We start from the raw sequence: 27815 nt of genomic DNA on the forward strand, positions 1-27815 counted from the left end.
TTTATTTTGTTCCAAAGAAAATTTTTATTTTATTTTGGAAAGCAACATACAGTTCTGGGTATGTCAGAGTGCACTGAAGTGTAAAGACAAACAAGAAAGACACCTGGGGTACAGCTGGTTGGCTTCTGCCTCTGGACTCTGCGGGTCTCACTGTACCTGACCAGGGTTGCTTTGGCATCGGGAAGTTGAGAACCACGTCTGTGACCGCGCCTGCCACTTTAGCAGGCATTTTGTGAGTTAATGTTTCATGCTGGCTTTCATTTCTATTGTTCCTTCATTCCGTAAATGTGACAGGGATTATGCTGGGGACACAAAAGGGGAGCAAGAAACACTCCCTGCCCACAGGGGCTCACAATCTAACAGGCAGGCGGAGAAGTAAACAGTACAATATAGTGAGTGGCAAGAGTCACCAAAGGGGAAAGCTCAGTGTGGTGGGGGGACTGCAGGATGACCATGTGACACGGCTCTGGGGCAGCTGAGGTGAGGCCTAACAGAGAGACCAAGAAGCCAAGGACACCAGGCACCATGAAGACTGCCTGGCCGGAGTATGACCCTTTTTTCAACACCTTGTTCGAGTCCCTTATCCGGCCTGTCTCCTGTAAAATCACTATAGCACTGTCTGCTCTAGTCACACTTCACCTTGCACGGGTGACTGATTTCTGTATGTACGCGCCTTAGGCCAGTCTGCTGTCTCCCCGAGCACCGCTCCTAAGAGCATGTGTTAGACGGAGAAGCTGCCCAGGGAGCCCTGGCCAGCAGACGAAGGCTCTCGTGCGAACGGGCACTTCCCCGGCACCAGGCTGGGCCGAGCGGGCTGCCGTGGATGGCTGCAGTGGGTGAGAGGGTCTGGGACGCATGAAAGATGCAGAGAAAGCACACTTGCTAGGCTGCTGCCCAAACCAGGGCACTCAGAATACTTCTGCCTGTTAATTCAAAAAGTCAAATCACAAAACAGCTCTCTCAAGAACACAGTTGTTTGAAAGAAACAATTCAAACAACTATTTCATTGCAAACAAAAGCCAGACAATAACTGCGCACCCCCCCAGTGAACACCCTCGGGACCCGCGGGCCCTGCAGCCAGCCCTGGCCTCAGTCAAACGTGATCCGGAAGGTGCGCTCCTGCTCCTTGCGCCGCCCCTCGCACACCTTGGTCACTTCCTCCACCTTCCTCTGCAGCAGGGCCGAGTTCTGGTCAATCCACTGCAGGGAGTCCATGTGTGCATTGAGGATCTTGCAGATCTGCTGCAGCGGGTCGCTGGTGTCGGCAGGGCCCCCGGACGTGTTCAAGTGCTCGATGATGTCCTTGAGGTCCTGGGCCATGCGCTTCAGCTGCGCATCTATATTCTCGGCCAGCTTGTAGGTCTTCTCGCGCTCCTCGTCAGCGTGCTGCAGGTAGACGGTCCCGCTCTGCTCCTTCACCGACTCCTCCAGTGGGCTCAGCAGGTCTTCCAACTCCTTCTGCTGCGACAGGATGAAGTCGAGCTCTTGGTCCAGCCTCTTCTGGTCCAGCTTCACCTTCTCCACCTCGCGGTGGAGGGCGGTGATCTTCTCCCCATTCTCGATCAGCGTGCGGTCCCAGGCGTTGACCTGTGTGGCCTGTTGCAGGAAGTGCCGTTCCTGGTCCTCCAGCTCCAGGCTCCACTTGTTGATCAGACTCTCCAGCTGGGCGTAGGTCATCACTGGACTGGCGGGCCCCCCACTGGCTGCACTGGGGCCAGACGGAGCAGTTATGGTGGTGGGTGCATTGCTGGAGATCCCGGCCGGTGCCAGGGGTTTCAGATTCAAGGCAAAGCTACTGCTGCTGGTGGTGGCGGCGGTGGAGGATGTAGCTGTGGACGTGGTAGAAGGCGCCTTTAAGTTGAAGCCCAGCGTTCCAGTCCCAGATGTTCCAGCCGTGGTTGCTGGGGCACCAAGGGAGAGCCCAGTGGTGGCAGACGAAGTTGGAGCAGTAGCGAGTGAGGCAAAGAGCGTGGGCCCAGCACTGGAGGTGGCAGCAGTGGGTGCGGGAGCAGCTGGCTGTGTGGCTCCCGCTCCAGTGGCTGCTGGTGTGGCCGGAGTAAAGGCCAACCCAGCAAGTGTCGTGGGCTGGGCCGAACTCCCCATGGAGCCAATATTGAAAGTGGAGGTACCCCCGGTCTGGGACGTGCTTCCACCTGTGAACGAAAAGCCCCCGGGTGTGGTGGACGGAGCAGCGGAGGTGGTGGTGGAGCCGAACACAAAGCCGGTGGGTGCCGTGCCCTGGCTGGAGGTGACAGTGCTCGAGATGGCATTGGTGAGGGTGCTTCCGCCAAGCCCAAAGCCACTGGGCTGTGCTGCGGCTGGAGTGGCAGCTGCGTTGCCCAAGCTTAGCTTCGGAGCACTGATCCCTAAGGAAAACCCAGTTCCTCCTGCAGCGGGAGTTGTGGTTCCAAAACTGAAGCCTGAGGTCTGTGTCGCCGGCGCCTGGGTCGTGAGTGAGAACAGGCTCGTAGAAGGGGTGCTTGCAGCAGGCTGGGACGAAGTCCCAAAATTAAACCCGCCAGTGCCAGACGTAGAGAAAGAAAACCCGGTAGCAGGGGTGGTTGTTGCTGTCTTTGCAGTGCCAAACGTGAACCCGCCTGTGGGGGCCCCAGTGCCTCCAAAATTAAACACGCTCATGGCTCCAGACTCCGGTGGCAGCAGCTACTCCGACTCCCAAAGCAAATCCGTCAGCGTCTGCAACCTTGGGAAGATTTTTAAAGCAGAGGAAGTGACATGATCAGATTACAGTTTCGGAAAGGCAACCGCATTGGCACGATGGCGTGCGGAGTGACTGGATAACCCTAACCTGTGGCCACTCTCCTCTTCCTAACCAGGCCCTGCCAAATATACTGGGAAAGACGGAGCTGGGGGTCAGGCACTAGGAGACAGATGTGCTCGGGACATGCTCAATCTTTTTCAGCACAAGTGGGAATCCTGCTGCCGCGGGGGAGGAGGCCAAGAGCAGGCACTGGAACTGACCTCAGCGCCTGGGGAGGCAGCCAGATTCGAGGAGCTTCTGGCAAGCAGGACTAGAAGCACAGTGAACGTCACCTTTAGGACCTGCTCCCCAGGCTTCCCTGCGGACCACAGGCGGGAAGGGGGGCGGAGGAGGATGCTTCCTTGAACGCTCTTCCGGACCTCACAGAAGCAGGCCCCAGAAGCTGAGCCGTATGGTACCCCTCATCACCGAGGAGGACGGAGAGCACGCTGGAGCGACCCCACCCTTCTTTGAACTCAGGGGTGGGCATGAGACCCAAGTGCTCAGAGAGCATGGCCACAGTGACTGAGTCATTCAAGGAGACATGGAGACCGAGTGGCCAACCAGAGACCTCCCCTGGGATTTCTCCCCAGGTGCCTGAGGGCAGGTGGCCTCCTTCACCTGCAGGTTTAGGGGCACAGGAGGTGTACCTGGGGTACCCCCATCCTCCCAGCCACCACTAGAGAGAGTGAGGGGGGTGGGGGGGGAGGGAGAGCATATCCACACCCAATCTCCCCGAGAAGCTTCACGAGCCAGCACATCTCTGTTCAGTTTAAACTGAGCAGATTTCTGTAATTTTATACTGAAACAGCATTGAGCAGAGCCATCTGTTTGCTGAAAAATCAAGTTACTTGAGGAAAGGGTCAGAGGGCGCAAGGACAGAAATGGTTTTGGGTACACAGTTATACGTTGAGCACCCATGGATTCAAGGATGGGTTCTAAATGGCATCATGAGTGTCCTTATAAAAAGAGCAGAGGGACATCTGACCGGAGGAGGAGAGACCAAGTAACGATGGAAGCAGAGATGGGAGCGATGAACTTTGAACTTGGAGACAGAGAAAGAGGCCATGAGCCGAGGACTTCGGGTGGCCTTTAAAAGCTGGAAAAGGCCAAGAGAGATTCTCTCCAGAGCCTCCCGAAGGAACTATCCATCCATGCAGGCACCCTGGTTTCAGCCCAGTGCGACGGATTCCACACTCCTGACCTAAACTGGGAGGGAATGCGGTGTGCGCTGTTTTAAGCCACTGGGTTTGTGATGATACGTGCAAACAGTCACAGAACTAACACAGCCAAGAAGCAGAAAGTGTCTGACAAAAGTGAAGCGTGACCTGGTGACTGCCTAGCACTCTGATCTCAAATAAGGGACAGGAAACCTCTCTGAGGCTCAGTTCCATCATGAGGTAAGTAGGGTGGCAGCTCCAACACTGAAGTGCAGCTAACAACAGGGCACTATTTAGGGTGTTCGCTGGTACCGCCACCGCGCCAGGCAAGTGCCCCCCGCCCCCACCTTTCACATTGGGCAGAGCCCCTGGAAGCTGGTGAGGGGGGACCTGCAGCCAGGGCCAGCTCAGCAGCAGGGCTGCGAACGCGCGGCTATGGCTACGGGGCGAGGAGCGCCAGTTCCGACGAAGAGAAGGGGATTTCCAGGCGGCAGCCCCGCCCTGGCGGCTGTGTGCCCAGCTCTGTGCTCCGGACGCCCCTCAGCCGGACCTCAACTCACTTCCCAACCGGCCTACCAGGCTGGGTGACGGCCCAGTGCACGGTGTGGGGAAAGGCTCAGACTGGAGTAACTTGCCAATTCTCATCCAGTGGTGGGCCCTGAACTCCAGTTCTTAGACTGCAAACGCCCTTTAGTTCTGCTCCAAAGTGGGTCCACCATCTGGTCCTAGGGAAGAAGCCCTGCTTCGGGGCACGGCCGCTTTCCCGCTTCCATCCAACACCCTCACATTATTTTCCCCGCATCAAAAACAGTCAAGGCAGTTCAACGGCAGGACTGTTCCCTGTTTCAGGCATGAAATTGGTCTCCAGGAGATAATGTGGGTTTGAATTCCGCTTCTGCCACTACCAGCTGAGGGTCTTGGAGCAAGTTACTCCTCGGACTCTCTATGCCTCAGTTTCCCCATCTGTAACGAGGACAGCCCCCTCCCACTGTGAAGATTCAACAAGGTCGCGACTGAGAAGCCAAGTGTCTGACTCAGAGAAGATGTCCACAAGTTCCATTTCCTCTTCCCTTTCCATTTTAATTTTAGTTTTTGTTTAATTGATTTTAGAGAGAGAGGAAGGGAGGGACAGAGGGAGAGAGGGGGGAGGGGGGGGAGGGAGGGAGAGAGAGAGACAGAGAGAGAGAGAGAGAGAGAGAGAGAGAGAGAGAGAGAGAGAGGAGGCGCACTGATTTGTTGTTCCGCTTATTTATGCATTCGCTGGGATCAAACCCACAACCCTGGCATATCGGGGATAGTGCTCTAACCAACTGAGCTACCCGGCCAGGGCTCGCTCTCGCTCTCTCGCGCGCGCGCGCTCTCTCTCTCTCTCTCTCTCTTCAGGCCATTCTATGATTTGAAGTGTCCTCAGGTTAGGAGAATCCTGACTTGAGTCAGAGGAAGCCTAGCCCTTCCTGACTTCCGCCTTGTCCTCTGCCTTCTTCCCGGAACCCTTGTTTCTGCTGGCTGTCCCCTCCACACAGCCACGTGCTGCTGGGGAGACGACCCCAGGGCCGCCCGCGCTCCCGGCCAGCAGATCTCAGCGGGCCCCCCGGCAGCACCTCCCAGGAGCGGTCAGAAGGCACACCGACTGCTGCCAGGCTGACGACGCTGTCCCTCTGCGGGCAGGGTCCTGGCCCTGGCATTTTCACAAAGCCTTCCCGGGGGCTTCTGGGCAAGGCCTCTTCCCTCTCAGGAGGCCACAGCGAGTGTCTGAGGCCCCAGACCCGCAGGTCTCCGCCCTGCACCAGAGCCCTTCTCATGTGAGGACATACCTGTCACTGTAGAGCCACCTCAGGTCGCATCTGTTATTAGCAGCCACCCACAGGTCTCAGTTCTTAGGTCCTCAGCCCCTGAGAACTCTTCTATTAATAAGTTACAGCTAAAATTCTCCAGAGGAGTATATTTACACAAAGGTCTTTGCTTTCTATACTGTTGAAAAACCACAAGAAAAACACCCTTCTGTGGGGGCTTGTCTGGTATTAACGGTCCATCATTTACTAAATGCCCAGGTGCCAGGGACCTAATTATGGCGAACACACGCTGACCCAGCCCCAGCCACCTCCGTGCTTCCCCTGCACTGTTGTTCCCTGGCTCCTGAAAGCAGGCCCATCTGGGGCAGGTCCACTGTACCAACTAGGAGAGCGAGGCCTAGAGAGATTACTAAGCCATGGCCTCTGTCCACGAGGCAGCCAGAGACGCAGCAGGCATCAGCTTCCAGACTAGGCTTCCAGGCAGGACAAGGCTAGGCCACAAGTGGGAGCAGGGACAAGGCCCTCAGCCTGGCCCGGGTTCCAGGAAGCACACACCTAAGCTGAATGTTGACGGATGCAGCACCGACCGGGAGATGGGGAGGAAGGGGCTGGTGAAGGCGGAGAGGGAGAGAGGCCGACACGGGTGTGTTTCTGGGGTGGGGGGGGCTCGGTGACTGGGGGTGGCTGGAGGAAGTGTGTGCAGTGACGATGCTCAGCGGGCCTGAGCCATCCAAATCCTGCCCATTCCAAAGGACTGACCCTTGATGGGCTCCTGAGAGGGAGCCTCTAAGTCCTTGGAGTGCTCTGCCCGCCAGTGTCTTTAAGGTGAGGCCTTGGCCATGTGACATCAGCTTGACCCTCCGAAGGGGCTGGAGGCTGAGTAAAAAAATGTGACTGGCTTTTAATAAAAACCCTGCACAGCAAGGCTTGCCTTGTGGATAACAGTCTATGCGTGTGGTCACACGTCGTCACTGGGAGGATTAAATGCTGTGTGACCACTGGAGGAGATGGTGGACACTGGCGCCTGGCCCCTCCTGAACTCTGGCCCGGCCTCAATCCGGTCACCGTACCTGTGAGCCTGACAGCGCTGCCGAGTTGAGTCCTCCCGGCGAATCCCTGAACCTGAGAGTAGTCATGGGGACCCCTAACTAACATGCTGTGTGACACACGGGGAGGAGTTGGCAGAGCCACCCTTGCCATGCCAATGGCTCAGACACCTGGTTCAGTGCGGGCACACACTGAAGCGGCTGGAGGTGGATGGCCGGGAGGAGTCCAGGTGATGGCCTGGGCCAAGAGCCCAAGATCGGGGCCGGACAGAACTCTGGGGGCAGAGGAGAGAGGATCCCAATTTGGGAAACGTCTAAGTTTTGCACCAAGATAAAATAAAGTGATGGTCTGCAGGATCTGTCCCTGTTAGCAAAACCATCGACAACCAGAGCTTCGGGAGTTTCTCACAAATGGAACTGAACACACACACTATTAGGAGCTCTGACGTAGGCTTCCCTACTTTTATCAAAGTGGGGAGCTTTCCTAAAAAAGAAACCGGTGGTGCTGGGGGAAAGGAGGAGGAACAGAAACTGTGTGCTTTCCTATAAACTGTGGGGTGTGCGCACAGGCCGGCGCCCGGCTGGACAGCACAGCTGCGGCCCTGCGCAGCTCTCCCGCGACGAGTCCGCAGCCCTGGGAGGAGCTGCCGCGAGGTCCCACCCTTGCCCAAGTTTCTCCAACCACATCTGCCTGCCTTCCCAGCCCAGGGAAGTCAGAGAAAGGCCCACGTGGGATTCTGACCTACATACACAACCCATCCCAGGGCGAGGACCAGGGATCTCTGTCATCTCATGCTTCGCCCAGGTCCACTGGCCTTCTATCGTCAGTTCTTTTGCCGCTCTAACTCCTCACTTTAATATTTACTCAGCCCTACTCTGCACAGTAGTAACAACACACAGAGGAAAAAGGCCCATCTCCCAAGGTGGGGTCAGAGTAAACAAATTCTTTGCAGTATAACATTCTTTCATTCAACAACTACTTTTGAGCACCTGCTATGTACGGGCGCTGTTCAAAGCCTGGAAATATGACTGTGAATGAGATAGAAAACACTGTTCTCATGGAGCTTACAGTCCAGAACACAAGGAAGCAACAAATGCTCAAATAAATCACGTACCGTGTTTTAAGAGGCCAAGCGTGAGGAACAAGAGAGAAAGTCGGGTAGGAGACTTCCGATCAAGATGGAGGCGTAGGCAGACATGCTTTGCTTCCTTGAGCAACCACAGAATCACAACCAGATATCAAAACAAGTAACACCTTGAACCATCAGAAAATCAGGCTGTATGGAAGTCTGACAAGCAGGGATTTAAAGAAGCCACATACATCCAGATGGGTAGGAGGGTCCGAGTTGCAGAGATGGGCAGAGAGGCGGTGTGGCAACAAGGGGCAGTCAGGAAACAGGTGGTCCCACATTCACATACTGTGGGTAAAAAATCGGGATTTACCCCCTCCATTACCTCTGGCTGTAAAAACGAGTGGGAGTTGAGGCAGTGAAAGGAACTGCTGGATTTTTGCTCTTTTAAGGGCCTGGACAGACTTAGAATGTACGCAAACCCACCCACTCTGGGTTCCACCACCAGGGCAGCAGCTGGAAGGGCGCCAGTTGCATACGGGAAGTGGGTAAAGTGACTGGAAAATGGGGTAAGTGCCGGGCAGACCTCCAGGAGCCAAACAGAAGCACTGTCCCCTCTCTGAGCCCCCGCCTCCACACAGAGCCACAGAGCCGTGAAGTGGGTTCTCCTGCCCTGGAAATTACCTAAGGCTCCACCCTACACAATTTACAGGTGCCTTTTCTACACAGGCCACACTACTAAGAGAGTAAAAGCAGCTTTACCTAATATACAGAAACAAACACAGGGAGGCTGCCAAATTGAGGAGACAAAGAAATATGGCTCAAATGAAAGAACAGAGCAAAACCCCAGAAAATGAACTAAATGAAATGAAGATAGTCAACCTATTAGATGTCAAGTTCAAAACGCTGGTGATCAGGATGCTCAAAGAACTCATTGAGTGCAGCAACAACATAAAGGAAGAGATGAAAGTTACACTAGTGAAATAAAGAAAAATCTACAGGGGACCAACAGTGAAGGGCAGTAAGGTGGAATTTAAATCAATGAACTGGAACAAAAGGGAGAAATAAACAGTCAATCAGATAGAAAGGAGAAACAAGAATTAAAAAACAAAACAAGGATACTGTAAACTCTGGGACATCTCCAAATGTGGAAAAATCTGAATCATAGGAGTGCCAGAAGGAAAAGAGGAAGAGCAAGAAACTGAAAACTGCCCCAGCTGGTGTGGCTCAGTGGACTGAGTGCCGGACTGCGAAACAAAGGGTCGCTGGTTTGATTCCCAGTCGGGGCACATGCCTGGGTTGTGGGCCAGGTCCCCAATGGTGGGTATGTGGGAGGCAACCACACACTGATGTTTCTCTCCCTCTATTTCTCCCTTCCTACCCCTCTCTCTAAAATAAATAAAATTAAAAAAAAAAAAACTTAAAAAGAAAAAAAGGTGTGGGGGGGAAAAAGAATTTTGAGAACTTATTTGAAAAAAATAATGAAAGAAAACTTCCCTAATGTGGTGAAGGAAAGAGATATACAAGGCCAGGAAGCACAGAGAGCCCCAAACAAATTGGACCCAAAGAGGACCACACCAGGACACATAATTAAAATGCCAAAAGTTGAAGATAAAGACAGAATCTTAAAAGCAGCAAGAGAAAAGCAGAGAGTTGCCTACAAGAGTTCCCATAAGACTATCAAGTGATTTCTCAAAAGAAACTGCAGGCAAGAAGGGACCGGCAAGAAGTATTCAAAAGTGATGAAAAGCAAGCAAGCTAGATTACTCTACCCTGCAAAACTATCATTTAGAGTGGAAGGGCAGATAAAGTGCTTCCCAAAGGTAAAGCTAAAGGAGTTCATCATCACCAAGCTGTTATTATAGGAGACGTTAAAGGGATTTATTTAAGAAAAAGATCAAAACCATGAACAATGGGTAAAGATGGTGTGGTATACATTACAATGGGATATCATTTAACCGTAAGAAAGAATGGTATCCACCATTTGTGACGTGACTTTGAGGGCATGATACTAAGCTAAGTAAATCAGACAGTCACTCATACATGCTCTCACTTATATGTGGAATCCAGAAAAACAAAGCAAACAAACAAAACACTTTGAGCTCATGAATACAGAGAACAGTTTGGTAGTTGTCTGAGGTCGGTTGCGGGGGCGGGTAGTGGTGGTGGGTGAAATGGGTGAAGGTGGTCAAAAGTTACAAATTTCCAGTTATAAGATGAATAAATCAGGGAATGCAATGTACAGCATGATAACTGTAAGTAATATTATTGTATGGTATTTTCGAAAGTAGCTAGGAGAATAGATCTTAAAGGTTCTCATCACAAAAAAATGTTTCTGTAACTATGTGTGGTGAAGGATGTTAACTGGACTATTGTCATGACCATTTTGCAATACATGCTCATATCGAACCATTTCATCGCACACCTAAAACTAATACAATGTTACATCAATTATACCTTAACTTAAAAAAAAAAAAAGGAGGGCAGGCAAAGGACTGGTGGCACCTGTGCAGGTTGAGGGGCTTAACTGAGGCAACCTAGAGGGAAGGGACTTCAAGGTAGAGGTGGAACTAAAACAAAGTCCTCGGGTGAGACGATAACAGCAGGAGGCCAGTGGGGATGAGGGGCAGGGGTCATTGTCACCGAGCCCTGGGACATTCCCTTTCTGCCTATAACAGCCCCTTCCTTAGGTATCTGGCACAGGGGTGTTTGAGAACGAATAGGGGAGGATGTCTGCTGTGGACCAAGAGGACAGAAAGGATAAAGAAGGACGTGTGTGGTGGACAGAACAATGGCTCCTGTCCTTGTCCATGCCCTAATCCTGGGCGCGTGAAGACTGTGAACAGGTGATCCCAAATGGCAAAAGGAACTCTGCTGATGTGATTAAAGTAAGGATCTCAAGATGGGGAGATTACCCCGGGTTATCTGTAAGGGCCCTAAATACACTCACAAGGATCCTTAAGTAGAATAAGGAGACAGAAGAGGAGAGTCAGAGGGAGATGTGACATTGGAAGAATGTTTGGAGAGACGCTACACTCGTTGCTGGCTTTGAAGACAGAAGAAGGGCCAGGAGCCAAGGAATGCAGGGGCCTCAAAAAGCTGGAAAATGCGGAAAAAAAAAAAAAAAAAGAATAAGTTCTCCCCTAGAGAGTCCAGAAGGAATGCCGTCCGATGGACCCATCTTGGCCTTTGGCCTCCAGAACCGAAGAGGATAAATTGGGGTTGAGAAAGGGGCTGGAGTGAGGGGCAATGGGGCCTGGGCCGGCCTGCCTCTGCATCAGGTCCGAGAGGACAGGGTGCTGTAGTCACTGGGCCCAGCAGTGGGGGAGCTGGCAGGGAAAGAACAGGGAGCTGTGATTTTGAAATCCAGACATCCTCTGCCGCTGGGGTGACCGCCTCTGAGGAGTGGATGTGCGTGTCACCCAGCAATGGTAGCCATTCTCGGATGGAAGGCGGGACATGCTGGCCTGGGAGCACTGATGGGGCAGGATTTTATTCACTGCTGTCTCATCAGCACCTGCAGCAGGGCCGGGCACGCAGCGGGCACGCAGTACGTGATAACCCTAGTAACTCCCGTTTACCGAGCACCGCCTCTGTAATGCGTACTGGGCCAGGAGCACTAGGGTGGCAGCACAGGAAACAGGTTCAGAGGGGTGACATGACTTCTCCTCTGTCAAGACCTAAGTTCTGCCTGGGGCAGGGAAGGAGGAGGTGGCAGAATCAAGTCTTAAAGGATGAGTGAGGTTCTCCTGGTGACAGGTTGCCGAGGGCGTGGCACACACAGGCGGGCTGTCCCGCGGTGGCTAGGGCAGCAGGCTGGGGCGGTGGGGCTGGGGCGGCCACCGCGGCACACTGCCAGCCAGCCCCTCTGCTGACGACAAAGCCATGATGCTGACTCCCTTCCTGACCCCGCCGCTGCCCCTCACCCGCTCCTCCCAGAAGCCTGAGTGGCCCCGCCACAATGAGGCTCATCCACTGGGGCCAGGAGAGCTGATGCCCCCAGTATCTGCCCTCTGCCTTTATAACGGAAACGCTGCTTCATTTGGGGCAGTGACGAGGGCTCCTTGGTGGGGCTAGGAACACAAATCCAGGTCCGCCGGTCCACTGGTGGGTCAGGGGCCGCAGGCCTGTAGCTGTCATTTGTTAAGTCCAGGCTGTGGACTTCTCTGCACTCCAAGGACAGGGGCCTTTGCCTGTCCTTTTCTGTCAGTCGCCTGGCAAGACACAGCCTGTTAGCCTGAGTCCCTGCTTCTCTACTCTTAGCCCTGGGATCTCAGAGTCTAGGTTCATCCCTGTGCCTCAGTCTCCTAAAAAAAATAAAACAGGGGCTAGAGCTCATGAATCATATTCTTTGGGAAGAGGAAATGGTCTGATCCACATCAGGTGCTTACTTTATTAGCACATGTATCCTCAAGACCCAGGAAATGGTAACTCATTAACAAAAAAAGTTCTGGGGAGTGACTAGAGCAAATGCTCCTGGCGTCCCACCCACAGCCACCTGGTGGCGTTGCTGACAGTGCTGGCGCCCAGGAAGGACAGGTGCTGGCTCTGTGGGAACTTCCCCCCATGGAAATAACTACTGAAGTCTTGGAGGAAGGGTGACCATGGGCTCAGAGCGACCAGAGGAGAGGAAAGGGGGGAAGCAGAGGAAAGCAAAAGAGAAAAAGGGGAACTCAGGGACTCCCTGCCCACTGCCTGACACGTTACTCTCCTCTGCTGTTTTGCCAACAAGTCCAACAGAACTTATCGCCTGCTCACCGAAGTCTACCAACTCTGCTTCTCAAACACTCTTCTCTCTTAAATCTGTTCAAAAAACTCCAACCCTCAGGGAACAGATGAGCTCAGGGAGCCCGACCATCCTTTGAGAATGGAAACCAACTTATGAGCAAGGAATGCCTTGCTAACCAGACCTTAGCTAGGGCCGCTGTCTCAGCCTTCCCTGGCCGCGCAGGAGTGTGATGAACGGCTTTGAAAGACGCACTCCAGCTGCTGGGAGTTGGGGGAAGGGTGGAGGGAGCCACAGGTGGCCTGGGCTCTGTAAACAGCTCTTCCACGTCCATCCTGCCTCGTGGGCACGGCCAGCCCTGGTGGCAGGAACCTCAGAAAGGGGCAGAGCTGTCTGTCTAAGCCAAATGAGCAGCACGGAAACCTCGGCGTTCACGTGTAAAGGCCACCCCGCCTCCACAGCACAAGGTGTCCCCAGCAGAGAGGGTAGAATGGAGACGTCCGCCTGGGACTCCAGTCCTAACTTCCTTTGGGCCTGTTCCTCCCAGAGGACCAGCACTCACCGACCTCCCAGGTATGACTGACTGACATTTAAGAATCAGAGAACAACACAGGAGACTAAAGGGAGGTGTGTCTGTCTGTCTGCCTGCTCCTCAGGGAGAGGAGCCATGAAGGCCTGTCCTGCTCCTGCCTTTTCTTCCTCCTGGCCAAACCCCAGGAAGGGATCCCTCCAGGTTTACTGAAAGGTTAGGTGCTTGCTGTTTGAATGCCTAAATGCCACTGGTACGCACAGGTTCTCAACCTTGTCTCCCTTTTCTTCTGTCCCTTGAAAATACAGTCTCTACCCCAAGAAGTCATTTCACACCTCATTAGCAATTACAGTCTCCTTCCCCCTCCTGAGGCCTGGGATTGTACCCAAAGGAGCTCAGGTGGTGGGACAAACAACAATTTTCCCCATGAGAAAACAAATCAGGTAGGACGTGCAGAAAAATTAAAAAACAATCAGAAGAGCAGACCTTAAGGAAATGGATCTTCTAGAACCACCTCTCTTCATATAATATGACTGGAAGAGATCTGAAGAACACCATGGTGCCGGGCCCTACTTTTTATGCCAAGAACTGTTTTATTTCTGCCTCTTGTAGTCAAAGACTACATTTAAATTTTAACCAACAGTTAATACACCAGTCCTTTCTTTAAAATACTGTTTTGAATATTACCGACAAAGCTAACTCAGGTCCCCGTGATCACTACCCTCCACCTCGGTCCCCACACCCGTGAGGATGTATTAAAAGCCATTTAATCAGTCCATTATACACCTATTCCACAGCCAATTCACCCATGTCTCTACTGATGGACCTTTGGGACACTCTCAATTCTCCTTTATTATAAGCAATATTGCAACAAGCATGCTCACGCTCACACTCACCCTCTTGGGCCTTCAGATGGCGCTAACAAGCACAGGCATTTTTCCAGGGCAGGGACCCAGAAATGAATTTTGGTTTTACCAGGGACTACCAAATTGCCCTCCAACCATTTCCCTATAACCTGTCAGCACGTGAGTCAGGCCAAGTTCCACCAATCTGATATACCAACTGCATTTACTAAAAGTTAATGGTAAAAGCATTAACCATTCAGCACCCACTGTGTGCCAGTATGTGCTGGGCAATTCACAAATATGCCCCGTACATTCCATCAAGAAACATCCGCTGAGACTTAGCACAGAACAGGCCTTGTGCTGGGCAAAGACCTGGCCACCGCCCTCAAAGTCCCAGGGTGTTATTTAGAAGGGATCACACGTACACGGCAGCATTATTCACAAATGGCCAAGAGGCGCCCTCATCTGCAACCGCCCTCTGCCTCCATCATCCCCCTCCGGCCCCACCGGCCTCCTTGCTGTTCTTCGCACCCACCTGAAGCTCTCCTGCCTCCGGACCTTCGCCCTTGCTGCTCCCTTTCCTTGGAACACTCCCCCCGAGATGGCCCCACGACTCACTCCCTTACCTCCTCAGGTCGTGCTGAAAGGTCGCCTACACAGAGAGGTCTTCCCTGGCTAGCCTTAGGACTCAGCACCCTCAGAAACACAACGCGCCTCGTTTGCTCCCTGACCACACATTAGAATGTCAGCTCCACAAGAGGCAGGATTTCTGTCTGTGGCTTCCACCGCTATGTCCCCAGTGCCTGTGAGAGATGCTGCCACCGCAGGTCCTCTGGCGAACCCTTGCCAGTGGAGGAAGCAGATCCAGGGGCTGCTTTGTACCAGGTACTCCTTTAAGTGTTTTTTGTCTACTAACTGGTTTAGCTCTCCCTCGTCCCACCAGGAGGAAGGTGCTCTTAGTATCTCCCTTTTAGACTTAAATAACTTACCCAACATCGACATAAATGTCAAAGTCAGGATGAATGAGACAAGGTCTCTGCCCTCAAATAATTGTTTACTACGGGGAGCAAGAGGTAGTTATTGACAACCTGGTGGACCCTGTGAAGGAGCTTTGGTTAGGCCTCCTGGAAGCCCAGGGGAGGACCATGGAAACCCTCCCAGAGGAGGAAGGGATGTTTTGAAGGCTGTGGAAGAGTTACCGTATTTTGCCACGTATAATGAATGCACTCTCATATACTGCGAACCCACATTTTTGGCCCAAATATTCGGGGGGGGGGAAGGACTTTCATTTTAATTTTTTAATTCAATTATTTACTTACAGATACTTGTTTTTTGTACGATAAAGGAATTTTAACATTTTTTGAAATACTATGGTACAAGAAATTTTATGTAACAAATAATTACAAAACCCAATAACAGAGACAACGTATTTCATGTTGTAACGTGCATCCTTATTTTTCCTCAAAAATTTAGGCAAAAATGGTGCGCATTATGCAAGGCAAAATACGGTAGTAAGGGTTGGAAGGGATCAGACCAGTACCTCACCCCAGGCGTAAGCTCAGATGGGCAAGGGCCTGCTGCCCTGGGGAACAGGGCTACGTGCCCCGTGTCAAAACCACCAGATGCCAAAGAAGACACACAGATGGCTGACTAACACAGGGAGGTGCTCAGCAGCATTAGCATCAGGAAATGCAAACAAAAACCACAAGGAGAAGCCACTTCATACCCGCCAGGATGGCTGCAGCAAAACAGGTAGACAGCACCGATTGCTGGCAGGCCGTGAAGATTCTAGCCACCCCGTTCATTGCCAGTGAGACTGGAAAACAGGCCGGCCTCTCTGGAAAACACTCTGGCAGTTCCTCAAAAGATTACACATAAGAGTTACCCTATAATCCAGCAATTCCACCCCTAGATATTTCCCAAAAGAAACGAAACCATATGCATACATAAAACTTGTATGTGTATATTCAAAATAGTCAAAAAGGACAAACCACCCAAATGTCCATTAGTTGACGAATGGATAAAACAGGCACATCTGCAGGGAGAAAGCAGAGCAGTGGTTGCCTAGGGCGGGAGGTGACCACCGGGGAGCGGCTGCTAATGGGCATGGGGCTTCTTTCTGAGGTGATAAAAATGTTCTAAAATTAGATGGCAGCGTTGGATGCTACAACTCTGTGAATGTACTAAAACCTACTGAATTGTACACTGTAACAATAAGTGGATGCGAATGACAAGGTATCTCAAGAAAACCATTAAACCAAGCAAGCGGGGATGCTGGGACGGGGTCGAGAAAGCAGAAGCAGGGCGGCAGGGATGGGCAGGAGCTGGACGGAGTGGCTTCTGAAGACAGGATCATGCTTCCTTCTGAGGACAAGTGACCTGGGGACAAGGAGACCTGGGAGAGAACGGGATTGGAAGGAGACTGCGGCTGAAGTGCTCCCATCAGCCAAGAGGCCATCAGGGGCCTCCCCAGGAAGTGAAGCCGGGCATGGATACGACACCAGGGCATCAGGACCTGGAGAGGGGCTGAGGCACAGGGACTCTAAGAGCAGGGCAGGTGCGCGCGCGCACACACTCCCTCAGAGAGAACCACACACACCCCGTGCTCCCTCCCCAGCTGCTCCCCTGCAGGCAGCACCAAACTCCCTGGGCAGAGGCAGTGACTTCAGCGGGAGGGAGGGAAAAGTCCCGGGCAGGTTGTGGCAGACAGTTGCCAGGGAGACAGTTTCTCTAGGAACCAGGCGAAAGCCCCTAGAGGTGGGGACAGGATGGCTTTGATTCTGAGAATCAAGCAAACACAGCCCCTACCTGTCCCTGGTATCAACCACATGTGAACGTTCCAGGACTTTCTGCGCTGGGCCCTGTGGGCAATGCTTTACCTGCACTGACTCCCAAACTTACAAAGTGAGAACTATTAGTGCTCCCATCTTGCAGGTGAGCAAACTGAAGTTGAGAGAACTTAAGCAACTGGCCCAAAGGCACACAGGTAGTTAGGGCTGACCCAGGCTGTCCGGCCCCCGAGTAAGCTGGGGCCTTATGAGCCTCTCCAGCGTGGCATTTTCTCACCCCCCCGCCCCCGATCATGTGCCATGTCCAGTACCCCCTTCCCATTCTCTAATGATATCCCGGGCCGTCGCCACCACCTTCCAGACCAGTCAAGGTCTTACTCTCGATCCAGTTCAGGGCTGCCCACCTCCCCCAGCTCGCGACCGGGCTCCTGGAGGCTGGGAGTGAAGAAAAGGACATCGGCTGCTCTTTCCTGTCCACCCCCTCAGGAATCTGCTCCTGGTCTGGACGGGGGCAGGCAGGAGGGCAAAGGGATCCTGGACTAACCAGGCTGAGGCACAGGGCTCTGCTGGCGCTGGCCCTCCACGTTCTCCACGGGGCAGTCCCCACATGCCTACGGGGGGGCAGGGGACGGGGACCTTGGGTGCCTGTGAGGTTTTCCTGCTGTGGTTCCCTGTCTCTGCCTCAACCTCCCTCTCTCGCTCTCCTCAGCTCCCACTATGACTGGCCATCTCAGTGGGTGCTGTCTGGGTTCTATTTTCCTCTGTGCCCAGGTCTCCCTAGGAGAAGCGCATCCATGGCCCACCACGTGGGGGAGGGGGCCCAGGCCCCCCGCCCCCTGCCCTGGTTGGGTAGAATGAGCCTATTTGCCGTGAGGAAGGGAAAGGCAGCCCTGCCTGCCAGTCCCTGGCACTCTCCTGCTGAACAAGAACCACCGCCCAGAACGCCAACATCAGGCAAGGCCAGCCTGACCATGATGGACCGAGACAAAAACATGAACGTTGCCTGAAGCACAAAAATGACCAAGTGCTGATGGCTGCTTCTTAACTAACCACAGCTTTAGCTCCTCATTCTTCCACCTCTGGCAAAGAAAAGATACCCCATGATGGACTTGTCCCTGCTTCTCTGAACCCTACCCAAAGTCACCTAACCCAGAGCCTTCCTCAGCCACCCCAGGTCCCCGTGGTGGCAGCCTCCCTAGCCGCAAGGTGTAAGACACTCAAGTTGCTCAACTCTATTTGTCCCTGGTGGCCCCATGGCTGGGGGCATGGCTGGCTGATGAGGAACAGGTCGGGTAGTCAGACACCAGCCCCCCTTTAGCAGGCACCCGACCCAAGGATGTTTCCCTAGAGAGGGCCTTCCCTGCTGCCCACAAACACTGCCCTCCAGGCTGCGTGGGTCTGGGCTGAGTCCGATCAGACACCGCTCCTTTGCAATTTTGGTCAGTTCAGCAGAAAGGGCTGGGACCCACGACTGGAACCAGGAGGACTCAGTTCCTTTTGTTCTCTGCGAGGGGCAGGGAGAAAGAATCGCACATCTGGGGATGGGGGAAGTTATTTAACACAAAGGTCAGGGAGGGCCCAGGGCCTCAATCAATCCACACTTGCGGTCAGCTGGTTTTTCTCTGAATTATTTGCCAACATTTTAAAACTTGGACCTCGCGGAAAAATCTGGGTTTTCAACTTCTGTGAAATCAGAAGCTCTGCACCATTGGGCTGGCACTGCTGCCCAGCCAAACAAGCCACCCTTGGAGGTGCCTGTGCCTTCTGGGTGGTCCAGGGCTTTGCTGGCCTGCCTGACCCAGGGCCTGCAGGTCTGTGGGGATGTCTTACTCCTGAGCCAGGCACGGTTCCAGGCCTTTTCACGTATTCTCTCTCTGGCCCTCACCACTTTCCTGGCAGGAGGGTTCTGCTACTGTTCCCACTTTACTGATGAGGCCACAGCAACAAGGGGGCATGGTATCCTGCTGGAGGCCAAAGAACGGTGAGGGCACCCTGAGCTCCAGGCCACGGCGCTGTCAATCACCTTCCGCTGGCACTGTGCTCTTCCTATAGCCAGTCCCCATGGGCCCATGCGGGAGAGGGCACCCCAGTGCTGGCTCTAGCATTAAGAAACTGAGGCTCCAAGGGGGAAGGTGTGGTAAAGCCCACCGCCGCCCCTCCCCCAAGATGTCCACATCCTAGTTCCCAGAACCTGTGAAATATGACCTCACGTGGCAAAAGGCACTTTGCAGACGTGATTAAATCAAGGATCTTGAGATGGAGACATTCGGGGTGCTCTGAGGGCCCTAACGTAATCACAAGGGTCTCTATAACAGGGGGCAAGAACAGCAGAGGAGGAAATAGAGGTGCCGATGGAAGCAGAGGCGGGAGTGATGTGAGGAAGGGGCCTTGAGCCAAGGAATGCAGGAGGCCTCTAGCAGCTGGGAAGGGCCAGCAAGTGGATTCTCCCCTGGAGCCTCCAGAGGGAACGCAACCCTGCGGACCCATTTTATCCTTTTGGTCTCCAGAACTGAAAGGGAGTGTTTGCCATTTTAAGCCATTAAGTTTGTAGCGGCTCCTTACAGCGGCGAGCACAGCAACAAATACAGAAGCTGGTGCAGCAGTGCAGGGCCTAACTGGGTGCTAAGAGCTGTGGCTGCTTCTGCTGAGGGAGGTGCAGCAGGTGCGAGGGCGGGGAAGGGGCTTGGGAGGACTCTGAGCCGCAGGGCCACGTGGCAGACTATGCCCCTGCCTACCCCTTCCCCAAGTAAACTGGCTTTGGCCTTCCTGCCCTTGTTTGCCAGGACACCCACCTCCAACCCCTGCCCCCCGCGGCCTGCATAGCCCAGACACCTGCCCTCAGGCCTCTTCAGGGACAACACTATTGAACCCCCCAGTCTCTGTGCATGAGTGACTCATTGAAAAGTGACCTGATGTCCACTCAGTAAGAAGCACAGGGCTTGGGGCCATGGGGAATGACGCCAGGAACAAGGGTCCTGACCCTGCCTTCTGAGTGCTCAGGGAAACAGTCACATACACAAACATCTGTCTGTGAGGCAGCTGTGAAAGCAGAACAAAGTGCGGTGCGGATGGGGAGAGAAACAAACACGTAGAGATCCTTGAGGTGGTTAAGTGCCGGGCTTTACGTACATCATTCCACACAATCCTCCTAGCATCCCAAGCTTTAGAGAGAAATAACTAATGTTCATAACTAGGCAGGTGCTGTTCTAGCAATTTCATACACATTTATCTGCTTCCATATAAGAACCCTATGAAATGGGGCCTCTTATCCCCACTTTACAGATCAGGGAAAAGATGCCACTGGCCCAGGGACACATACGTGGTGGAGACGGGGCGTGAACCTAGCAGGCAGGCTTGAGCCCTTGCTCTGACCTGCTCTGCACAAGGGAGGTGAAGCTGAGGCAGAGTAAGGACCCTGCCTGCACCTCCAGCCAGGACTAAGTGGTGTGGGCTCAGGATTGGCCCATCTGATGCACACTCGGTGCCCTTCCCATCACGGCAGCTGTCTCCTTAACTGGGAAACCAGTGAGGGGTTGCTGCAGTAGTACAGGTGAGCAGGGCCTCCTCCAGGGCAGGGGGGATGGGGAGATGCAAGTCACAATCAATAGAATTTGGCAACTGATACGGCAGCAAACCTTAGGTGAAGGCTCAGGCTTGGTGGCCTCCCAGCAGGCTATGACCTGGACTAGGGGTCAGATCTAAGAGCAGCAGACAGACTCTCCCTTGGGGCTTGCAGGGGACTTACTTCTTTAAAGAAGCTGTGAAGTGTTGGGGAGGCCTAGGCTCCAACCAGCAGTGTGACTGTGAAAATGTCTTTCATCTCTTAGGGCCTCGGTCTTGCCCCCTGTAAGGTCAGTGGGTCAACCTCTACGACGTGATGACCCCTCTTGGAACAGCGTCTCAGATTCTCCGGACCCTGCACCGGTGGTTGCTCCCCCCTCCCCACCCCCGCTTGCTGTGCCAGGGCCTCTCCCAGATCCAGGGCTCTGCTAACCTGGAGCCTGTTGCCAGGTGTGCCTGGGGCCCCCAGAGAATCCCTTCATTTCTCCTCCCCATCAAAGAGCCTGGGTGATGCAACCTGCCTGCAACTGCCACCTCACTCCCCAAGGCTGGTCCTTCCGAACTGACAAAGAGTCCCCAGCAGCCCCACCCATGCTCCCAGCCCCCGCTCAAGAGTTGCATGGGCTGGGGCACCTGGACCCTGCGAAGCTGGGGGAGGCTGAGAAATTTGAGTCCACGAGGAGCCACAGGTCCGAGTCAGGGTTAGGCACTGAAGCAAACTCAGGGTGCCAAGACCTGGACGCACAGGCAGCCATTGATGAACTACCACCTATAAATTAGAATATGCTTGGGAGGGCTAGAGAGCTAAGTGTGAAAGCTGGCACCCACTCAGCAGGACTGAGTCAAGATGCTTGGGTGGGGAAGTCAGCACCAGAGTTGAATCAGGTGGGATCCAACAGCTAGAGAGACAGAAAGGTACAAGGGTCCTGGAGGGGGCACCAGGGTACCTCCCCCAACGTCTTCTCAGTCTGCATACACTGCACAGAGTCAGCATCATGATTCCCATACAGAGCAAGTTCCTTTCCAGTTATTAAAAAATATCCTATCTGACCATCCTCTAAAAAACCCACAATCCCAGTCTATGACACAAGACCAAACGGAGGGGCTTTCCATACAATACCCAACCTGCGCTGGTCATGACAAATGAGAAAAGTCAGGGAAACTGCCGCAGACCAGGGGAGGCTAAGGAAACACGATGACTAAATGTCCCATGGCATCTTAGAAGGGATCCTGAAACAAAAAGGGTATTAGGGAACAACAAGTGAAATCAGAATGAAGTTGAAATTTAGTTAATAGAAATGTACAGATGTTAGTTCCTTATTTGTGGCAAACGTACCACATTAATGCAAGATGGCAACAATGGGGGAAATTAAGTACGGGGTATACAGAAACTGTGCTATCTTCCTGGCTGCTGTGGCTCAGTGGATTGAGCAAGCGCTGGCCTGCAAAGCAAGGGCTTGCTGGTTCAACTCCCAGTCAGGGCACATGCCTGGGTTGCAGGCCAGGTTCACAGTAGGGGGTGCCAGAGAGCCCTTTCCCTCTTTCCCTCCCTTACCCTTTCTCTAAAAATAAATAAAAAAGAAAAAGAAACTGCTATTTTTTTTTACAACTTTTCTATAAACCTAAAATTTCCCAAATAAAAAGTTAAAAAAATACCCTACTTAGTCCCCATACATAACCTAGAGGTTCGGGGGGTGGGGAGAGAGGGAGAGAGAGGAAGAGAAAGAGAAAGAGAGAGAGAGAGAGAGAGAGAGAGAGAGAGAGAGAGAGAGAAATCATGCCTCCTTACTGCCAGCAGCCTGTCCAACACTCTACCCTAGTCATCCCTGTTATTGCTCAAATCTCTACGGTTAAGTGGAAGGAGGTCAGTCCTTAAAAGGTGGAAGACCAGTCATAGTTTTAAAACACTAACTGCTTAGCAATGGAGATAAAATGTACCTACCTCAGTAACAACCACCACCACCACCACCACCGCTTTTATAGCACCCACTGTGTGCCAGGTACTAGTCTAAGTGCTTGACCTGGATTAACTCATTGAATCCTCAAAACAGCCCTAAGTGGTAGGTACAATTAACAGCCTTATTTACTTATTTATTTAATCCTCCTCTGAGAATATTTTTATTGATTTTAGAGAGGAAGGGAGAGAGCAAGAGAAACATCAATGTGAGAGAGAAACACCGACCTGTTGTTGCCTTACGTATGCCCTGCCCTGACTGGGAATTGAACTTGAAACCCTTTCGGTGCACAGAACAGTGCTCTCACTAATTGAGCCATCCAGAGAGGGCCTTTTTTTTTTTTTTTTCCTCTTTTTTTCTCCCAACCACAAGGAATTTGAGGCATGGGGAAGTAAGGGAAATTGCCAGTGTCACAGAGCTAGTAAGTGGGGTGCAATCAGGGTTTGAACCAAAACAACCTGGCTCCAGAGTCTACGATGTTAACTGCCACTCCGTGATGCCTAGGTAATAATGCAGCCCGTACGGACTCAAGGAAATATAGAACAAGTGCTCAAATACCAGCAGAGTGGACACCAGTGCTCTAAGGGAAAGAGGTCAGATCCCAAAGGCTTCCTGTGAGCTCACGGAAGGCGGAAGGAGCCTGCATATCTTTATTCCCCACATAACTCTCAAGATTTGGGCCCCCCACCTTCTTTGGATTTTGATAATTGCTATAAAAGTGATGAAGGTTGAACTCCAGGTGTAATGTCCTGATGTGGATGGATGCAGGGTGGGAAAGAGAGGTTTCTGCAGCAGAGGAAAGACCCACATCACATCCACTTGAGCTGGTGGAGGACGCAGTGCACACCCAAGGACTGGTTAGGAAGCTCCCTCTTTTAGTAAATGGAAGTGTAGCTCTCCCCGTTTTCGGCAGGGTTGCGAGACTAATCCAGTGGAGGGCATCTCAGGAAGTCAGGATGCGGAGCAGGGGCAGAAGAATGAACCACCCGCCCCGAGAGCAGTGCTGTGATCAAGGGCTGAGGGAAGGCGGGCAGCGAATGGAGAAAAGGACAGAGAGGGGGCGATGATGCCTGACTCCCTGAATCCCTGGGTCAGGACGGGGCTGAACATCCAACATTTGGAACGGGTGAGGGTGGGGATGGCTGGAAACTGCCACCTTCGAGTATTAACGAGACACAAAAAGGGCCTATTAGCAGGCGTTCGTTGGTCAAGTGTCTGGGGCTCTCATGGGGGTGGGGGTGGGGGAGACTGGGTCCCAGAGTTTCTATTAACAATACACTGAACAGACACTAATGAGCTGGGCTCTGTGTGCGGAGCTTCACAAGCATCGACTTATTTCTTTCTCACAAACAACCCCATCACGTAAAGTTGATTATTCTCATTTTATAGACAGTTCCTGATCCGAGGCCAGAGTTATTTGCCCAAGGCCACCATGGCTGGTCTGTGATTTGAATGGAGGGCGGGCTGTGACTCACGCGGGGCTCTAACCCACGAAAAGGGTTCTCAGGGTGAGACCAGCGTGTGGCTGGCCGTAAATTCCGGAGGCAGAGGAAAGAAAGAAATGGAGCAGTGCTGGTGGTCTCAGGTAGGAGGAAACCAAGCCACAGGGTCAGAGAGAGCAGAGGGCCGGACCCACTATCGGAAGGGAGACCGACCCCAGAGCCCCAGGGGAGGGCCAGAGCCTCCGGGGTCGGAAGAAAAACGGGCCTTGATCCCGTGTCGGGGAAAGGACAGGGCCGAATTAGGCCCGTCTGCTAGTTGGGGCCTCGCCGGGGCGGGGCGCGGAAGGATCCGGGCGGGCCGTGCTGCGCCGCCCCCGGTATATCTGTCCGTTGTCCCCGGGGCTGCCTCATTTCCCCTCCTCACATCACGTCAGATCACGATCTCTCCTCACGCTACCGCGACACCAGCTCCGCCCGCATATCCCCGGCCATGGCTCTGTAGCCGCGACCCCTCCGTGCCCCCTGCCCGTCTCTGCGCTCACCGCGCCTGCGCTCTCCGCTCCCACCTTCTTCCTTCAGCCGAGGCCGCCGCTGCCTCTTCTTTCCGCAGCCATGGAGTGAGTAACCGTTCCTTCCTCCCGCTCCAACTGCCTTTCCCGCCCTTTCGAAGCTCGCGGCCTTCACGACCAGGCTTGGGGCGTTGGGAGGGGGAGGTGAGACAAGAGTGAGGGATCACGGTCGCGCAGGCGCCGAACAGGGAAAGTTGGCGTCGGCGCGCGGCCGGGCATGCGCACTCGGCCCAATGGTGGAGGCGGGTCTTAATTCCACAGATTGTTGGGGTTTAGGGACGGCCCCTGTGAGGTTGAGCCGGCGCGTCAGCTGCCCTCACAAAAGGTCCCCCCCTCCCCCCAGCTCCAGGAACCGTCCCGTCCTCTCGCCGTAGCTCAGGCGCGTGAGCGCAGCAGGGTCCGTATTTGTTCAGGAAGGGCTGGAAATAAATAGGTGCACATGCGCACTAACCCCCAGGAGGGCGGAAGGGAGAGAGCAATGGGACCGTCCTAGTGGCTGAGCATGCGTTTTGGCCCTCGGCGAGGAAGCCATGTGTGGAAGGTTGGAGTGCGTGGAAGCCGTTCTCCTCCGTTCCTTCCACCCTCCCTGCTCCACAATGCTTAGTCGCACAGCACAGCTTCCCTCTCTTACATTCAGGCATTTGCTGGGGCGGGTGCTGGTTTAGATTGACAGAGTGGAAAGCAGGGCTTAGAGACAACGTGTTAAGAACGGGGCGGAGCTAGGGTAACAGCCGTCGCCTAGGACGGGGCTTAGGGAACCCTGGTGGGAAGGGGCGGGGCTACGCGAACTTTTAGGCGAATCTCCAGGGAGGGGTGGGGCTGAGATAAACAGTGGGGCGGGACTTGGGGGGACAATGGAGGTCACTGGAATTCTCACAGCAGAGAATGGGATACGAATAGATAATATTGAAGACGCAGGGCCGGGGAGGGGGGCGGAATTCCCCTGGGAACTGAATTGAGATGGACCCTAGGGAGGGGCTGGGGCCTAAAGGAAGTATTTTTAGAGGGAGAGGTGTGGTCTGAAGTAAATTTCCCTGGGGTTGACTTCTTCTATGATGTAATATTATGGTGTGGATGGGAGGGGCAAAAGGAAATTCCCTAGGAGATCGTTAGGTTTCTGTACTGGAAGGATTGGGACTTGGGAATTTTGGAGAAAAGTAAGTCAGGCATAAAGAGAATTCCCTTGGGAGTGGGTAGGGCTCAGCGATTTGGGGAAAGAAAGGGCAAATTTAGAATTCTGAGAGGGCAAGGCGTAGCCCCAAGCGCAGTTAGAAGATGGGGGAAGGACCGTGGGGGTGTGGCTTGGTTTCAGTGTGACTTTTGGCAGTGAGTGAGGCCGGCCTGCGACCCACGCACTTTTGTCTCACCTGTGTAGGTCCTCCACTCTCACCTTGGTGCTTGTCTTCGCCCAGCTGAGCAACCTCCAGAGCCTCCTCCCAGCTGTTGGCGCAGCCTCCTTCATTGCCACCCGTGCCCTGCGCCTGTGCTGCAACCATGTCACTCCTGGCGACCCTGGGGCTGGAGCTGGACAGGGCCGTACTCCCAGCTAGCGGCCTGGGCTGGCTCGTAGACTATGGGAAACTCCCCCTGGCCCCTGCCCCCCTGGGTCCCTACGAGGTCCTTGGGGGAGCCCTGGAGGGCGGGCTTCCAGGGGGGGGAGAGCCCCTTGCAGGTAAGGGCAGGTAGAGAATGGAGGTGGGGCGAGCTGGGATGTGGGGGGCAGAGAAGGAAGAAGAATTCATGTATTCATTGGAAAAATAATTGTTGAGCACCTGTAACATGCCAGGCACTGTTTTACATGCTGGGGATATAGCTGGGAACAAGACTGACGTGATCCCTGTCCTCCTGGAGCTTGCACTCCAGTGGGGAGACAGAAGAGACAAATCAAATGATGAGGTATTGGGATAAGTGGGAAATGCTTAGTAGCAGAGCTGAAAAATGACAGTGGGGACTTAGTTTAGATTGGGTAGCCAGGAAACACTTACCAAGTAGGTAACATTTTGGCTGAAGCCTAAAGGATGGGAAGGAATGAGCCATGAAAAAGACCCAAGGAAGAGCTATTCAGGTAGGGGAAACAGCATATGCAAAGGTCCTGGGGCAGGAATTACCTTATTCATTAGTGTATCCCGAATGTTTGGGATATAATGGGTTTCCAGTAGCTAATGAATTAAAGATGAAACTGGGTATGCTGTGTGTGTGATTGCTTTTTAAGATAAACTTGAGAGTAAACCAGAGAAACTATAACCGTAGATTAATCAGTAAAGAGGATGTTGGAATGGTTGAAGAGAAGGCTGGTTGACTTTTGTTGTTTGAGTCCTTGGTTGGTTGAGTGGTTCATTGATTGGTTGGTTAATAGGGTTGATTGTTTGGTGGACTGGTTTATTTAGTTGATTGGCCGGTCCACTGGTTGGGGGTTGGTTAACTGGGTAGTTGATTGGTTGGTCGGTTGGTTAGATGTTTGATTGTTGGGTGGTTTCTTGACTGGTTTGGGGATTCATTGATCGGTTGGTAGACTGATTGGCTGGTTGGTGGATTTACTCAATGGATGAGATAAATGAAGCTAACAGGAGTGAGCGCCCAGTTGGGTGGAAGACCAGGAACTCAAGGAACTTTGTCCTCCTCCAATCCCCCAGGTGATGGCTTCTCGGACTGGATGACTGAGCGGGTTGACTTTACAGCGCTCCTGCCTTTGGAGCCCCCCTTACCCTCAGGTGCCCTCCCCGCACCGTCCCCACCCCCACCTGACCTAGAAGCCATGGCCTCCCTCCTTAAGAAGGAGCTGGAGCAGATGGAAGACTTCTTCCTTGATGCCCCACTCCTCCCACCACCCTCCCCATCACCTCAGCTGCCCCCGCAGCTGCCGCCACCGCCACCCTCCCTTCCTCTCCCCCTCCCTCCCTTTGACCCCCCTCAGCCCCCTGTCCTGGACACCCTCGACTTACTGGTCATGTACTGCCGCAATGAGGCTGGGCCGGGGGATGCGGGGTTGGCTCCCCTTCCCCCAGCCCCGCAACTCCCTCCTCCACCTCCACCGTGTCGCCCCGCGCCCTACCCCAATCCTGCCACCACCCGAGGGGACCGCAAGCAAAAGAAGAGAGACCAGAACAAGTCAGCCGCTCTGAGGTACCGCCAGAGGAAGCGGGCAGAGGGTGAGGCCCTGGAGGGTGAGTGCCAAGGGCTGGAGGCACGGAATCGGGAGCTGAGGGAGAGGGCTGAGTCTGTGGAGCGGGAGATCCAGTATGTCAAGGATCTGCTCATCGAGGTGTACAAGGCTCGGAGCCAGAGGACCCACAACAGCTAGACGGCCCGGGCTTCGGCCTGTAGGGGGCGCTGGTCTTCAGCTCCGGCTTGCCTTTCTCTCTGAGGCGGAGGCGAGAGGGTCCCTCCATCACCCCTCGTCCTCCAGCCTCTTTCCAACCCCCCCTTCCTTTTATCCTCTCTTTTGCATTTCTGCTTTTGCCCTCCATCCTCCTCCCCAGAACCAGGGCATGTTTGGCCTTCTGTGGTGACAGCTGAGAGACTGAGGCCCCCGGGGAGTTCAGGGAGCTTGGCAGCCGGGTCTCTGGACGGGG

The 27815-nt window shown here is 53.6% G+C and overlaps 2 protein-coding genes across 3 annotated transcripts; one reads left to right on the forward strand and one right to left on the reverse strand.

Annotated features, from left to right (window-relative positions):
• NUP62 (nucleoporin 62) lies at positions 1 to 24501 on the reverse strand. Of its 2 annotated transcripts, none has more exons than XM_054588745.1 (2): positions 24241 to 24501; positions 1 to 2701 (listed from the first exon to the last, which is right to left on the reverse strand). In XM_054588745.1, exon 2 carries the CDS (start codon positions 2635 to 2637, stop codon positions 1090 to 1092), a length of 1548 nt encoding a protein of 515 aa, XP_054444720.1. In that variant the 5' UTR covers positions 2638 to 2701; positions 24241 to 24501; the 3' UTR covers positions 1 to 1089. The 2 variants fall into 2 exon arrangements, with proteins under 2 accessions (XP_054444720.1, XP_054444719.1); XM_054588744.1 differs by having other exon boundaries at positions 24217 to 24501.
• ATF5 (activating transcription factor 5) lies at positions 24134 to 27815 on the forward strand. Its single transcript, XM_054588747.1, has 3 exons — positions 24134 to 24291; positions 25619 to 25915; positions 26877 to 27815. Exons 2-3 carry the CDS (start codon positions 25738 to 25740, stop codon positions 27542 to 27544), a joined length of 846 nt encoding a protein of 281 aa, XP_054444722.1. The 5' UTR covers positions 24134 to 24291; positions 25619 to 25737; the 3' UTR covers positions 27545 to 27815.

This window comes from Pteronotus mesoamericanus, unplaced genomic scaffold (genome assembly GCF_021234165.1).
Source record: "Pteronotus mesoamericanus isolate MK-2021 breed Mesoamerican mustached bat unplaced genomic scaffold, CSHL_Meso_final scaffold_137, whole genome shotgun sequence".
Classification (NCBI taxonomy): domain Eukaryota; kingdom Metazoa; phylum Chordata; class Mammalia; order Chiroptera; family Mormoopidae; genus Pteronotus; species Pteronotus mesoamericanus.

Bases quoted from the DNA above. Each gene is read 5' to 3' on its own strand.
- NUP62 (XM_054588745.1), bottom strand. From the start codon at position 2,637: ATGAGCGTGTTTAATTTTGGAGGCACTGGGGCCCCCACAGGCGGGTTC.
- ATF5 (XM_054588747.1), top strand. From the start codon at position 25,738: ATGTCACTCCTGGCGACCCTGGGGCTGGAGCTGGACAGGGCCGTACTC. The intron at 25,916-26,876 runs GTAAGGGCAGGT...CCAATCCCCCAG, and splicing joins GGGGGGAGAGCCCCTTGCAG to GTGATGGCTTCTCGGACTGG.